This window comes from Sparus aurata, chromosome 13 (assembly GCF_900880675.1).
Source record: "Sparus aurata chromosome 13, fSpaAur1.1, whole genome shotgun sequence".
Lineage (NCBI taxonomy): Eukaryota > Metazoa > Chordata > Actinopteri > Spariformes > Sparidae > Sparus > Sparus aurata.
In genome coordinates, this window is record NC_044199.1 from 5,385,866 (window position 1) to 5,402,227 (window position 16,362).

Below are 16,362 nucleotides of genomic sequence, written 5' to 3' on the forward strand. Positions count from 1 at the left end.
CCTCTTAGCCAGCAAACCATCGAGGCGTTCTATGATCCTAAAATCTTTTGAGATCTTCTACAAAAGAGGTTAAACATCAATTTAGAAGTGGCCTCACTTTTGTAGTTCCTTCTACAAGGTAGTAACATTTTTATTCTGATCAGTCGCACTGAGGCCGCAGCTCCGATACATTTACAGTCTTACCCCTCATTTGATCTATGTTGGTTAGCTGGTAATTGGCGGGTTTGAAATAGTTTATTCAGAGGTTATTTTGTGACATTGCAGGTGTTCGCTCTTTGCAGGTGCACCCTATGACGTCTGTATGATCACGTCTCTGCTGTATTTCTCTTCTACTGTTTCAAGATTCCCCCCGGTGACACTTTGAAGATCAACAGGTGTGTGTCGGAGGCAGTTCACATGACAGGATCAAGACCCCCCCTTGACATATATAACTATGGACGACGGCACACACAGGTTTACAGTTTCAAGATGCTCCAAAATCTTGATTTGAGACCATACTGAATATTCTCAAAAACTGGCAATACATGAAGATAACTGAGGACATCTGACACCCGCCAACAACCACGCCTGAAGTTAAACGACTCACTTCATCTGCAGAGAGACTTCTGACATTTTCTTTCTCTGCTGTTACTACTTTTGATGTGTTGCACTGAACTGTCTTAGTTGAGGAATGAATGCTGGAAGCCAGTGTTTTTTATTAAGATATCCATCTACAGTGTCGTCATGTGCTCAGGGCATCGCCCACTTAAAAATATATCTGAGATGTTCTGAGATCATCTGAAAACCAAACTGTGTTGTTACATTAATGTTTGAGTAGCTTATTGAAGATGCAATATGTTAGATTTCTGTTGCAAACATTAAATAAATTAATAAAAGTTATCGATAGAATGTGAAGAAATAACAGTTTTGTCCCTATGTCACATTGTGTTGCAGAGATATCTACTTAAGTTTGCTTATATATATATATATATATATATATATATATATATATATATATATATATATATATATATATATGGCCACTTTGCTCTTTTATACTTGTGTTTTAATATATTATTAATATGAAAAAGGTTTTAGGTGCTGCACAGAAAATGTCATCGTTCAACTGTGTGTATTTAATATAAATATACAGTTTAGAGATCAGCTGTTGTGTTGTGGTTGATGTTATGCTGTATGTGCACATTACAGTATGTTAATTAGTCGTGCTGTTATCTTTAAAATACATGCATTAACACAGAACAGTATACAGTAGAGTGTTAATAAAGGTCAAAGTAGCTGCATGCAACAACTGGTCCTCCTGTTATTGAAGGGCAAACGATATTGATGTGCGACTGGGATTCACATGTGCTCCCAGTTCAATTAGAAGTCACATCAGAGGGAGAGAGAGTCATTGTGTTTCAATGAACACCACTGTCCACTTCATTCCTGTGGCTGCTGTCAGAAGGTAAGTACAGATGTCGGCTCTCTGGTAGATTACAGATAAATATCTGAATTAACTTCTCTGAATTAACATTAACTGGGATTAGAAACCTTTAACTTGTGTCATTATATTTTCTTTTTACTTTACAAAGGTTAATTTTGCACAAATAAAAAACTCTTTTTTTTTATTTGCATTTTTACTGCATGGAGCACTGCTTTCATTATGTTTCACAGTTTATTTTTATTCACACTTTTGTTTTACAGTTAATAAAAATAGAATTAATCATAGAATTACTGTTACTGTCATCCAGTGTAGTTTGATGAGGTATTAAATCTATGATGTCTAATCAAAATGTTTTTCCTTATTAGCAGTGATAGTACGAATTAAAAGTGCTATAATGTTCTTATTTTAAAGGAACTTTTGTTAACTTTTGTTCAGGTAAAAAATAAGAATAAAGAAAGAGTCATAACAGACTGAAATATGTGTTATTATGTCTAAAGAAGAAAAATATTTTCCCAGGAATCAACATCGTGCCAGTTTCTGAGGACAACTCTCGGCTGCAGCACCAGTTGATGGAGAAATATTTCCGACCTTTTCCTCCTCAGGACAGCAGAGGCGTCAAAAGTCGAAAGTCTGAAATGTGTGACCATAAAGAAAAAGACCACAAGCATGGAAAGAATGCTAACTCAAAAACTCCAGAGATGAAGCACCATCACCAAAACCAGGGCCATCACCGTCACCGCAACCAGCAGAGCATACATCAGTCGGATGATGATAGCCATGAGTAAGTCTGGAAATGCCTGTGATCATGAATGGAATCTGTGCATGACTTCAAAATTGTCCCAAGATGTTGAAACTTTCTGTATGCATCTTGCTTTGATTTTTAAGTGAGGAGAAATCTAATTACTGATTAGTAAAAAATGATCATTATCGTTAGCTATCATGAGGCTTGCAGAGGGAACCAGTGTAGTTATTAACGCCCGTGTTTTCTTTTTAACATAGCACCCTGTCAACAGCAGACGACAGCATTTTCAGCGATCATCACCTCGACCATCGACACGAGTATGATGAAGTCAAGACTCATCATTCTCATGCTCACCATCACCATCCCAAGCAAAACCATCGCCATCATTCTCTTCCAGAAACTGCCTTAATTTCCTCAAGCAGTTCTTCATCCTCCTCCTCCTCTTCTTCTTCTTCTTCTTCTCCTTCTTCTTCGTCCTCTTCATCCTCTTCATCAACATCCTCCTCTTCTTCCTCATCCTCTTCCTTTTCTTCTTCCGCTTCCACGTCTACCTCTAGCCTGTCCTCTGAGTCTAGCCGTGAGAATTTATTACCACTCAAGAAGTCCCAGCATTCACAGTCATGCACTGACATTTCCGGGAAGCCGAAGTACTTTGAAGGAGACGACACAGCCCCTTTGATAGATAATACCGGTTATCTAAATAGGCTCCCTGCCAAACAGGAACGAGAGAAGGGCAAGTCCTCTCACAGTGGCACCCTGAAGAACACTCGCAGGATTACAAAAGGCTCAGGAAATGATGTCCGTAAAGCCAAATCAATGGAGGCTCTCACCAGACCCAAAGACAAAGAATGGCACGGAGATGAGGATGGAAAGGAACCCAAGCAAAGAAAAGGTGAAGCCGTGAAGAGTTTAATGAAGGAAAAAATGAAGTTCTCTGCCTTCCTAAATGAGATCACTCGGCAGGTGCTCAGCCCGAATAGGCTCACCACTCTCGGGGTTACTGATGCTAAAAGACCCAGCAGTCCGGGGCAGGCCTCCGTTAGATCCCGTAAGATGAGCAGCAGCGTTGAGAAACTCCGACAGCAGAGAAGTCGACCTGCCAGTGCAGACTCAACAAGCTCCAGCAGGCGCTCCCATACCAGCAAGCACTCTTCTGGAATTTCTCACTCGAGATCTTTCCACCACCATCACAGTCATCGTTCTGCAGACTCGGCCCATCACATGCACCGAAAGCCCAAAAGCTGCGGCGATATTAGCTGTTTGGAAAGACGTCACTCGTTGTCTCAAACTCATCAGAGTCACTCTCGTTCATCTTCTTACAAGCAGCACCACCACCAACCTCACGAAGGTGACCATCACGGTTCTGGTCACCATCATCACCACAGACGCCACCACAGTCCCGTCTCTCACCATGGAGATCACCATAGTCCCTCTCATCACCGTAGAGATCACAGCAACACATCCCATCACCATCGCTATGGAGACCACCATCATAGAGACCACCACAGCCCAGCTCACCACCACAGCCATGGAGACCACCATGGTCAGGCTCATCACCATGGAGGACGTCATAGCAACGCTTTTCACCATCCCCACGGACACCATCATGGTCATGCTCATCACCATGGAGATCACCATATTGCAACCCATCATCACCATCATGAACACCACAATAGTCCAGGCCATCATCATAAACATGAGCACCACAATCCAGGCCACCATCATCATCATCATCATCATCATGAAGACCACCACGGCAAATCTCGTCATCACCAGCATGGAGACCACCACAATCCAGACCACCATCATCACCATGAAGACCACCAGAGTCCAGGCCATCATCAACATGAAGACCACCACAGTGAATCTCATCATCACCAGCATGGAGACCACCATAATCCTGGCCATCATCATCACCATGAAGACCACCATAGTTTGGGCCATCAGCATCACCATGAAGATGGACACAGTCCAGACCACCATCATCACCATGAAGACCACCAGAGTCCAGGCCATCATCACCATCATGAAGACCACCACAGTCCAGGCCATCATCAACATGAAGACCACCACAGTGAATCTCATCATCACCAGCATGGAGACCACCACAGTCCAGGCCATCATCAACATGAAGACCACCACAGTGAATCCCATCACCACCAGCATGGAGACCACCACAGTCCAGGCCATCTGCATCCCCATGAAGACCACCATAGTGAATCTCATCATCATCGACATGGAGACCATCGTAGTCCAGACCATCAGCATCACCATGAGGACCACCAAAGTGAATCTCATCACCATCAACATGGAGACCACCACAGTCCAGGCCATGACCACCACGAAGACCACCACAGTCCAGGCCATGACCACCTCGAAGACCACCATAGTCCAGGCCATCACCACCATGAAGACCACCACAGTCCAGGCCATCACCACCATGAAGACCACCACAGTCCAGGCCATCACCACCATGAAGACCACCATAGTCCAGGCCATCATCACCATGAAGACCACCATAGTCCAGGCCATCACCACCATGAAGACCACCACAGTCCAGGCCACCATCGGCACAGTGAAGACCCAGACAGTGAATCTCATCATCGTCACCATGGTGAACACCACAGTCCAGGCCATCACCACCACCATCAAGACCCCCACAGTGAAACACATCACCACCAACATGGAGACCACCACAGTCCAGGCCATCATCATCACCAGGACAATTACCGTAGTACTCATTCAAAGGTGCATACTGCTGTCAGTCCACATTCCCGCAGGAAGCTGGAGTCTCTTTCCAGCAAGGCGGATTCCCCCCGGACTATTGGCAGCCCCCCCAGTCAGGACGAGGAGCAGACGAGCTTCAGTGGTCCGACGTTACATAAAGTATGAAACTTCTCTTGGGGTTAACTCCATTCTCCTTCATGACATCCCTTATTACTGTACGTCCATAAAGTAATTATAGGCAGGTCAATAGTTGCCTGTGTTATACACGGTTGATTAACCGGTTATGTAACAATGTTCCACTAATTTGCCTGCCTATTGATTTGGGCACAAGTGTTGGCATCAGATTAGTCACTGCAGAACAATAGATTACTAATCCTGCACATATTTAATGGTGATCAATTGACATTCTGAATCGTTGTCCTTCATACTAATTGCATCTGTCCACACTTTATGTTTAAGTCCAAGTCTATTGGCTCTTAAAAGTTCTCTTGAGATCATTAACTTATTAACACTGATGAGATGATATGGTTTAAACAATAGGCTTCATTTGTAAGAAACTTGTTAACTGTTAAGTCTTACAATCTAACAATAACCATGTTTATGATTCTGTTATTAGGTTTATATTGTCTGAATAATGTTAATAAGAATCTTATAAGGACTTTTAACACTTAAACATGACTTTAATATAATGATTTCTGAATGTGTCTTATCAAAAATCATTTTGTTCCCTTTCATACAGGAAAAGAAGCATGAGCTTGGCACAATCATGTAAGTGTCATGTCACTTTTTCAGTTTTGATTAATGGTAAAAGTCACAATCCAGGAGACCATCACCATGATTGTTCTTAGATTCGTTGGTTACACAATTATTTTGGGGGTGAACATCATAGAACATCCAGAATTTTACAGCCCAGATGTAAAAGTAGAGTTATTAAAGAAAGACAGAAAGAAATTCATGAAACACTTATGTAGCCTATTCTCTCTCACTCAATTTTCTTTATCTTGTGTGTATCTATTCAAACAGGATTCTACAGGAGCAGAATGTGGGACTGCATCAGAGTCTGCTGAAGACGGCGGTGAGGATGGAGTGTTTAGGAGAGGAGTTCATGAGCAGCCAGAAGCTTCTGGAGGCAGAGCTTCAGAGGACACGTACGGAGCTGAGCAGCCTCACGGAGAGGTTTAAAAGGTGAAGACGGCATAAAAACATCTTGTTTTAACCTCCTCCGGTAACATAATACACACTCATATTTGCAGAAAGGACACTTGACTCAGAAACTTAGGCTGTTGTGAAAAATGTCACCAAATGTATTGTACTATTATAACTTTCTCTCTGTCTGTGACTTGTTTCAGACTACACGACAACTGCTCCTCCGCACAACAGAATAACAGTCTTCTCGAGCAAAAGCTTCATTCAGTGGTGAGATTGGAGGCTTTTTTCTATGTTTCTTGCTTTCGAGCCTTAACTATGACACAAAAAATGCTATTAAAACAAGTTATGGGACATTTAGGAGCATATTTCTACAGATTTATTAAGGTAGACTGAGCAGTAAAAACTCTTGGGGGTGAATATCTTATTATATATCTCACTTTACTGGACATTTATCTGTGGTAACTGTGCCTCCTCTACTTCCTGTCAGACTCAGAGTATGGAAGGAGAACGAGAGAGGCTGAACCATCGTATCTCAGCGTTGACGGCGAAGCTCGCCGATGCGAAGTTCGCCAACAGCGTGGAAGCGTTCAGTGTAAGAGCTTTATCTCCATTTTAAAGTCTTGGCAGAGGCTTCACAAACATTTTAATAAGTAGGGGAGGAGGGACAGAAAGGGGCGCTGCCTCAATGAATGGATTGTATAACTTGATGATTTATGTGGGTAAGTAAAGACAGACCAAGAAATGAAAGCTTGATAAGCCTCTGTGAGACTGTGTGGTGCACTTACAGTATTACAATACCTCTTCTTTATTTCTAATCAATAAACTAATCAGTTTGTAACCTCTACCTACTGTAGGTAACATCACTGCTACACAAAACCGATCTGCATTTTCAGTCAGATGATGGCATTAATCAGGTGGTTCTCCCCATTGCTCCCCCTCCGGCTCAGTTCATGGACAACCACAACTATGGAAAGGCCACAGCCGGTGGGCAAGACCAATCTCTGGGCTCGGTTCCAGAGGAGGAGGAATCGGACTGGTCTGAGATGGGAGAAGAGACCCCACAATTCATACTGACAGGATCAAACAGAGGGCAAGTGTGGAGAAACCGGGAGGGGGACATGGACAAAGACAGCGAGTCAGGGGGTGATGAAATGTTCAGACCACACTCTCCACGCCCGCTGCAGATACCTCACCTCCAGTTCACCATCCACAATGAGAATCTGTCCGATGGCATGACAGGTGACGGCAGGATCGTCACAAGTCCAACCCATGGCAATGCCATCCTTATCCGTTCAGCGAGCCTGGAGGAAATCCCTTTGGCACGCCATCACATGCAGAAGGAGCTAAGGGGCACGGAGGCCATGATGGACCTCCACCACCGAAGGGGCGAAGCCATCGAGGATTTAGATAACGAGATCATTCATCACTGGAGGGCAGGCAACGACAGGGACGCGGCTATGGAGAGCATGATGTCTGAGGCAGAAGGCGGCTTCGCCAGTCTGCAGACAGCCGAGCGGATTCTCAACCATTTCATATGTGAGCAGCAGCCGGGCGAAGGCAAAGGGCAGAGCAGGGCGGAGATGCATGGTTGGATGGGAGGGCTTCCAGACGAGGTGCTGCAAGGAGAGCGAACTCAGCTCTGACAGAAACACGAGTGCACCGTTCACCGTGTCCGACATCGTAATTTACTCTGATCTTAATGAACTCGGAAAAGTTCAGCGACGCTCTGTTTCAGTGGCTCGGTGGTTCAGCCTCTCTAATTAATATGAGGTTTGAGGAGAGCTGACCTTTGAATTCAAACTGTAAGATTTACTTTAATGCCTGTCTCCAATTAACTTTTTACTTTTTTCAGAAAGCATAGCGGGCTCCCTCATTTGTTCTGTGCAAAAAAATCTAATCTGAAATAAATAGCTTAATTGCATTACATAACCTTAAAATCAATACAATAAACATTTGCAATGGGCAATTCATATAAGATAAACCTTTATTAGTCCCACAGTGGGGAAATTGGAGGCAGATTAAATAATATATGTATTTAAACATTATATGTACCTTAAAACTTTCTCTGCAGCTTAGATTTGGTCATGTAATATTAAAGTGTAAATGTAATTTTGATGTATAAATGCACATGTAGCTGTATTTCCTTTCCTGTTCTTTCATTTCCACAGATACAAAAAGTAGTTATTCTGTTTTTCTTTTTGCTTTATTGCATGAAACATTATGTATTGATATAAGGTGTACTTCTTTGTGTAGGTAGCCATAATTACGTGTCGGTGATTGCTAGTTTAATGCTACATAACCGTGTTAAGCACAATCTTAAACACAGCAAGTTTCCTGTTTTCCTTTTGTTTTCCTTAATTAGTCTGTTTAGCATTTATTAAATGACATAATGTAATCTTACAAAACAGTTATGAAGTAGCTTTTAAATGTATATTTTCCTAAAGCGTTGTCCTGTCTTTGTGTGAAACATTAATTTCCTCTGATTACAATAATTAAACCTGCCGAAAGAAATTAAAACTCATTTCTCGACCTTGAGTAACTGTCATCCATGTAACTCATGTAACATCTAATAAAATGAAAACTGACTACATTTCTTGTATTTCTGATCAACTTCTATTGAAAGGGAATATGTATTGATAAGGACTGATCGAAGGAGGAGTTGTCATTAGTTTAATAATCTCTTTAATCTCCGTACAGCTTGGGTTGGTAAGATTGTAGAAAGAATCAAGAGTGAGCTACATTTTGAACATATCCCACCCAAAATATATTTGCCATGCCGGCAATAACATTAGCAAGGAAGTAAGCTAATGTTAGCCAGCTAGCCTCAACTTCATAAGCCTGCATGTATCTTGCACTGGTTGCTTTTTTCACGTTAGCTAAATGATGGATGACTTACCTGGCGTCATCCACTCAAGACAGTATTTTGCTACATTAGCTAGTTAGCAATTCCTCCGTGTTGGCAATCAAGCTAATGTAAGCTAATATTAGCCAGTTAAAACCAGCTTTTTAAGATGTTTACTCTCTACATTTAAATGTGTTGTCTATAATACCAGCTGATACCTGCTAATACCCTGCTGTACAAGGGCTTAGTGCTAGTTAGCATAAATGTTAGTATGTTAATACTCCCAACAAGGATGGTAATCCCTGCTGGAAAAAAAAAAAACAGCATAGACCAGCACCGAAACACAACATATGCGGGTCTTGCTGGTGACTTGTCCACTATATGTTGTGTTTTTCCAGCATGTTAGCATTATCAAGTCAGCATTTAGTTCAAAGCTCAGCTGTGCCACCTCACATAGCAAGACTTGTGTTTTCTGTGAGTGGACTGTAATAAATATTGTACAGAATACTACAATGTAGTTTCAGATACAGGACGTGGACTACATTTCTCAAACAGCCCAACAGGCCACTAAAGGAAGCTGCCCTGTTGTGACCCTGACCTGGATAAGCAGAAGGAAAATGAAGTCCTGAACCTCAATTTTTGTAATACTGGTATGCTGTCCTGCAGGTTTTAGATGTTTCGCTGCTCCAACACACCTGATTTAAATGAACAAGTCGTTATCAGGCTTTGGCAAAGCTTGATGATGAGCTAAAACAACAACCTCATGATCGGCACATGAGCTACGAAGGTTGAATTAAACTGATTTCATCCGTCTGAGATCCTCATGGATATTATAGGAATTCCATCTCTGTGACTTTATTTCAGCTGACCACAGACAATATCGTTTTTTAAATTCACACATAATTAGAAGAAGCAAAATGGAAACAAAAAAATATGTTTGGATACAAAGTATTCCTATCGAATATGTATCAAAATGGCTCATCTAAAGTACATATGTGTGTTTAAGTTGTGTTGTAAAGGGAAAGTGATGCACAGTTAATGGCTCATAAACGTGTCCGCCTCCTTGTCAGCTTCAATTTGTGTTGTCATCCGTGTCCCTCTGCGTGAGTGATGGGTGCTGAGCAGACAATGGCCTGGATTCACAGACCAGTTTAATAGGATAGGTAGGCATTAGAGGTAAGTCGCTCCCAGCATCCAGGTTTGCCAAATCCAGTGTGCCAAATCCACTGTGGCACAGTGGATGGTACACAGTGGTCGGTGGAGATATCTGGACTTTTTTTCACCACTTTTTGGGGCGACAAATAAGGTGAACTTTGACGCACTACTTCAGATGTGACGCTCTAAAACTTTATTCTCGAGGGATTTGACACCAAACCTCTCCGACTACGACCGTTGTTGGATTTAACATTTGTTCTCACAAAGATGTTGTCAGTTTATTGGTGCTTTCTTCGTTGCTACTGATTTTCAGATTCTGTGTTGAATTTCACTTTGCTCCTCTTCCTCTCTGAGTCTTCAGAGTCATGCTTCTCACCTCTCCTTCTTCCTCGCAGACAGAGCACAGCATCACCCCTCGTCGCCTCGTCGTTCTCCTTCCCCTATTCCCCCGGTAAAGGCTCAGATTCCCCTCGCTGCAACCATGGTGTTGATGAAGATGAAGTTCCCCTTCGAGAAAAGGGTGAAGCTAGCCCAGGGACTGTGGCTCCTCTCCTTGAGCGCCACAGTGGCCGGAGCTTTGACCTTCAGCCTGGGGTGCATCCTGAAGACAGAGCTCCGCAGGAGGGCAGAGGTAACGCTCACGTTTTATCCGTTAGGTCTTTGAAGCTTCACAATTCCCTGACTTTGCTGGTTTTGACTATTTTTTACATGCAAGTTACCAACAAATTACAACAACTAAAGGTGTATTTGCTTACAGTTTGATTGCAAAAGCGAGTAACATGTAATGATTTTGTTTCAAGGTGCAACTACACATTGTTCAACTACACCTGCATACAGTAGGAAGATAATCAATACTCCTAATCGCCCTGATTATACTTATATAGCCTACATACACACAGTTAATATCTACTCTCAGGGACCGCCTCCTTGGTAGTTGTAATGCACTGATTTATACAAGTAAGGTAAATACTGCCACAATCTTTTTTGGATGAAACTTTTAAAATAGAACAAAGTGGCTTGAAATGTGTCTTGGTACCACAAAAGAAATGTCCTCATTAATTGGAGGCCAATAAGAGGTCGATAAACCTGTGACCTGCTTTGGACCCTGACTCATCTTTTAATAACCAGGCTCTGTCAATCTTAATTAGCCTGATCGCTTCGGATGTTCGAAGCTTAAAAAATGTTGACATTTCACTGTATGTTCATCACTTTACAGTTCACACCACTGATTTTCATCCCATTTTACACTGAAGGAAAATCAGTAAAATCAATGTAAGACATCTATCAAAGTCCACCAGATTCTTCACAATGTTTTGGTTGTCATCCAGACGCTAAAAAGAGTTTTTCCACAACAATCTTCCAATCTTCAACCACAAATCTCTGTTTGTGTAGGAATTCTACTCACAAAATCTGGACTGAATAAGTGAATGTGTGTTCTACATGTTGGCATTAAATGTTTCGGACAATCTGTGCGTTTAGATTATGTTGAAGCAATGCTGTGATTATTATCTGGTTAGGTTCAGGCACCAAGAGCACTCGGTTAGCGTGAGGAAGAGATCATGGTTTGAGATAAAATATCCGTTTTAATCACCTAAAAAATGACTGAAAAAAGTTTCTAATGTCTCGTGAAAAAATACCACAAAAACATCTCCAGTGTCCCAACGTCCTGCTTAATAACCCAGTCTCTTTGTTCAGTATAGAAGAAACACAACCAAGTCCAGTTTTACTCGCAGGCAACTTGTCCATAGTCAGGCAACGTTTGTCGTCATGGCAACAGAAATACATAATATGTAACACGTAACACTGCAGTTTGGTTTAGGTTTATACAACTAAACCACTTGGTTATGTTAAAGAGAAAAACTGTGCAAGAAGTCAGTTAAATACATCATTGTGTTAACTTTCAGACATCAGATAAAAACAAGTCAGTTTTGACTTTTGGTTTCGCTTTTTATGTTTTGTCACCTGACAACTCCTGCTGCACATGTCAGGACAAATGTATTTTCCTCAGCGCTTATTAGAAAGATTGGCTTCGTCTTATGTTCATAGTTCAAGTCTTACTTCACGTCTATCTCTGCATCCCATAGCCACCTTCTAACCTAGACTGCATCTGAACTACATCACCCAACCAGTATTGAGACATTAGATGAATCCATGATTTGCAGAGACATACAATGCCAACATTTAATTCTGGCTCTACTTTGTCCTCAGCAGCTGCAGTCACTGTGCAGAAGGTGTCCTTGAGCAGGACAGCTGAGCCTCAGCGGCTTGAAATGAGCCGCTCATTATGCTCTGATTAAACTTAATTCTGAATTATTATGTGAGTGACTGTAATGCTGATGATGTAAAAAAAATCGTTACACGTGCATTTTGGACACCTCAAGTTTACAAATAAATGTTTTTTGTTCATGAGAATAACTTTAAATTCAGGTATATTCTGCCTCGTGTCCTTACAGCGAACAAACAGAATTTATATTGACTTCTGTTATTGTGTGATTTGTTTGCAGGTGATGGATAACTCCGACATTCACATTGTGCCCGACACCCTCATGATTGTCGGTCTGGCCTCCTTGGGTATCAACTACTTTGCGTCAAAGATCTGTCAGGACGCTCTGGATGCCGGGCGATTTCCTCGCTGGAAGAACTTCTTAAAGCCCTACTTTGCCGTCTCTTGTTTCTTCACCGTCCTCATGCTGCTGGCCATCATCATGAGCTATGCGATGAAGGGCACTCTGGAGTCTTCACTGAAGGCCGGCCTGAGGAACGGCATCCGCTTCTACAAGGACACGGACACCCCCGGGCGCTGCTTCCAGAAACAGAACATCGACCGGCTGCAGATGGAGTTCCGGTGCTGCGGAAACACCGACTTCAGGGACTGGTTTGAGGTCCAGTGGATCAGCAACCGCTACCTTGATTTCAGCTCGACGGAGGTGAAAAAGTAAGTTGACGTCCGACTTCAACACAACGTCATGAAGTAACGTGTTGGAAATCTTATATTCCGCTTGTTTCCGCAGCCGCATCAAGAGCAACGTGGACGGCCGTTACTTGGTAGACGGAGTCCCGTTCAGCTGCTGCAACCCGAGCTCTCCTCGCCCGTGCATCCAGTATCAGCTCACCAACAACTCGGCACACTATAACTACGACTACCAGACCGAGGAGCTCAACATCTACCTCCGAGGCTGCCGAGAGGCCCTGGTCAACTACTACATGGGCCTGATGAACACCATCGGGGCTGGAGTCCTGTCAGTCTTCCTCTTACAGGTAAACTGTTTAGGATTGTGGTGGTTTCAGGCAGTTGGTGGTGATTATAAAGAGAACTATAGGAGTTTTAGGGCTGGAACAGCTGGCAAGATGTTACAAAAAGACACTAAATTTACTATAGACCATATATTCAGACGGCGGCCATTTTCTTCTGGAATCACTCTCAGGGTGGGAAACTGTCAAAGTCAAACTATCATCAAGAATCTGGCAAATTGTTGTCATTTCACCTCGACCTGACAACAAAAGAGAAAATCTGAGGGGACGTTGGGCCATAATTCAAGGTTATAAAGACAAATTGATAAACTGTTAGCTTCCGTTAGACAACAGCTAACGTTACGACTCAAACTGAATTTGCTAGCTAACGATAATGCTAGTAGGAAGTGGTTTAATTGGTTATCAATTATGTTGTTTTACCTTGAAATAAGGCCCGATGCCCCTCCAGGTTTTTACAGTCCGTCATCCTTCCAGCTGCTGACCAATCGATAACAATTCCATACTTTTAAAGGACTTGCAACCTGGAACACAGAAGTTTATCGACAGACAGACGACAGAGGAAAATGTCCACTGTGTGAAAAGAAAAATTCAATTCTTGCAGTTTTTGTAGCTCAAAGATTTCCTAAATGAGAATTCTGGCCAGATTGTGAGAGAACATCAATCGATTCCTGGTTAATTTATTGCATCACATGGGCACTAATCTTTAGGAAATCCACCAATCACCACTTCTGTTTGTTCGTCCGTGTTGAACCTCGAATCGTCTGTATGTCTAAACTTCTCCACCGTCCTCCTCCGCAGGGCTCTGTGCTGGTGAGCCTGCGCTTCCTGCAGACCTCCATGGAAGCCGTGGCAGGGAACGAGAACGTAGAGATTGAGACCGAAGGGTACTTGCTGGAGAAAGGGGTGAAGGAGACCATCATGGAGTACCTGGACCCTCTGCTCAAGTTCCTCCTGCTGAAAAACCAGGTGGAGGAGGGAGACCCCGCTGCTGCCCCGGCAACCACCTAAACCACCAATGATGTACACACCTGTAAATACTTTTTACACAGAGAGGGCAACTATTAAATGATTTGATTTTTAAAACGGAATATTAATCGGAACATTTCTATGAATTTCACAGATTTAGGGTTCATGTTTTTTATTGTCGGACGCAAAAGTAACGTTCATGTATGTATACTACATTACTGTTCTGTCCCATTCAAATCCCCCCTCGCTGAACTGATTTAACCATGTATTGTATAACATTTGTTAGCCCACGTCACGCTGCGTGATCCTCAGGTCACATGCAGAAGTTCCGTCAACGCCCCTGAAAATAAATATGCTCAAAACCCCGGAGCACGTTCTTTATTTTTATCACCACTCAGTCTTATTTCCCCTGTTATTTACACGAATTATAACCCCTTTGTTGCATTTGTTTCCGCAAAAAAAATGACTCCATTCATAGAATTTGCATTGCAACTTGCATTCTCATGAGCCTGTGTCAAAACCAATAACACAATCATCAATTGATCAGAGGAGCAAAACAGTAATTCATGAAGCAGTGTATACAATTTTTCTTTTTTTTTTTTTTTTGGTCTTGCAAAAACATGAATGTAAAGCTGACTGTAGAGAGACGCGAGGCACAACGGCACTATGACACAACATTTGACTTATTAAAGTTTGAGTTTACTAATTGGAGTGGAGTGGCTTATTGCTTCTTCTTACATGCAGACGTTAAACACCGAACTCCTCATGTCAGGCGTCACCCTCCGTAACAGGCACCCCGAGTGTCTAACCTCCCCGACGCTCTCCTCTCCCTGCCAGTGAAAGGAATGGGATTATGAAGATTGATTAATCTGTGTCGGTAATGCCGCGAAAGCCATCAAGTGTGTCCTTTGTTCTGACACCTTTGTGAAAGCTTTTAATCCAATTTGTTAATACTCAACCTGCTGAGCCTCGCAGTTAGACACCTGCGTCAGGTGGATGTAAGATGCAGAGACACCATGCCGAGGCTTTGTTCACTTGTAAAAGTATAAATACTGAAATACTGAACACAAAGTGATGGATTTATATCCCCGACAAGTTCATTTAATAAAAAAATACGTTTATTTTACACCAGAAACTAAAAAATAGGTTCATCTTTGAAATCCATTTGTAATGTCAACCCATGAGAATAGTTTTATTAAAGGTCCTTTTAAAAACACGACTGTGTCTTGAGTGACTTTCTTGGAACAGAAGCACTTCATTTAGACGTGTAACTGAACATAAAGAGAACCAAAGTCTCCATGGGACCTTATTTCTAGAAATCGTTGTATGTAAGTGAATACAGAAAGAAAAATTATGTTTTGATTCAGTCGTATTGTGACATGAATTAAACATATGATGTTTGTCAGTATAAAAGATAATCTTTAATATATAAAACTAAAGAAATAATGTCATAAAAACCTGTAACACACATTGTAGAGTTGCATCTGTATATAATCTTGCTTGCAGAACTCACAAACTCTCAATTTACAAAACTGATTTATTGTCAGTTTCACCATTTCTAGTAGCTTTTCTGTGCGGAGTTGGCGGCCATGTTGGTGTTGGTGACATGTGTGCAGTTCACTGAGCGGTTTAACACAAAACAAGATGATATTTTGCTTGAATTATGAATGTGACTCTTCACAAACATTGTGATGTTCTATGTGGTTCTAGATTCAGTCAAAATCTCAGGGGCTTCCAATGAATTATTACATAAACTCTGATCTGTACATGTCAATATTGAAATTGTACAATCAATATTAGTTATTGTTATGATTCCCAGGTTTATAACAGCTGGTATTCATGCTATATCTTTATCTTCTTTTTTTTTTGAAGGTGTACTGTTTAATCTCACCACTAGATGTCTAATATTTCCATCTCTTCAGTTGGATATACTGTATGACAGTGTGGATTATTCAGGACTGTAGATTTAAACTGTATGAAAATATATAACACACTTGATCATAATATATAAATATATATGGCGCTAGGGTAAACAACCCTTAAATTGATATCTAGAATCATTAAATAATACAAATTAAGCAATGTCAGACCCACTGTAGGTCACAA

General features: G+C 41.8%; 2 protein-coding genes across 2 annotated transcripts; both read left to right on the forward strand.

Annotated features, from left to right (window-relative positions):
- The first annotated feature begins 1,400 nt into the window (after nt 1–1,400).
- Nucleotides 1,401–6,026, forward strand: LOC115594699 (uncharacterized). The gene is made up of 5 exons (XM_030438905.1): nt 1,401–1,444; nt 2,723–3,213; nt 3,338–5,051; nt 5,632–5,660; nt 5,916–6,026. Coding segments are annotated over exons 1-5 (2,280 nt in total). The 3' UTR covers nt 5,918–6,026.
- Nucleotides 6,027–10,046: 4,020 nt separating this feature from the next.
- Nucleotides 10,047–15,392, forward strand: rom1a (retinal outer segment membrane protein 1a). Its single transcript, XM_030437246.1, has 5 exons — nt 10,047–10,189; nt 10,434–10,669; nt 12,543–12,973; nt 13,050–13,296; nt 14,089–15,392. The coding sequence occupies exons 2-5, from the start codon at nt 10,520–10,522 to the stop codon at nt 14,296–14,298; spliced, it is 1,038 nt and encodes a 345-aa protein (XP_030293106.1). The 5' UTR covers nt 10,047–10,189; nt 10,434–10,519; the 3' UTR covers nt 14,299–15,392.
- The last annotated feature ends 970 nt before the right edge of the window (nt 15,393–16,362 follow it).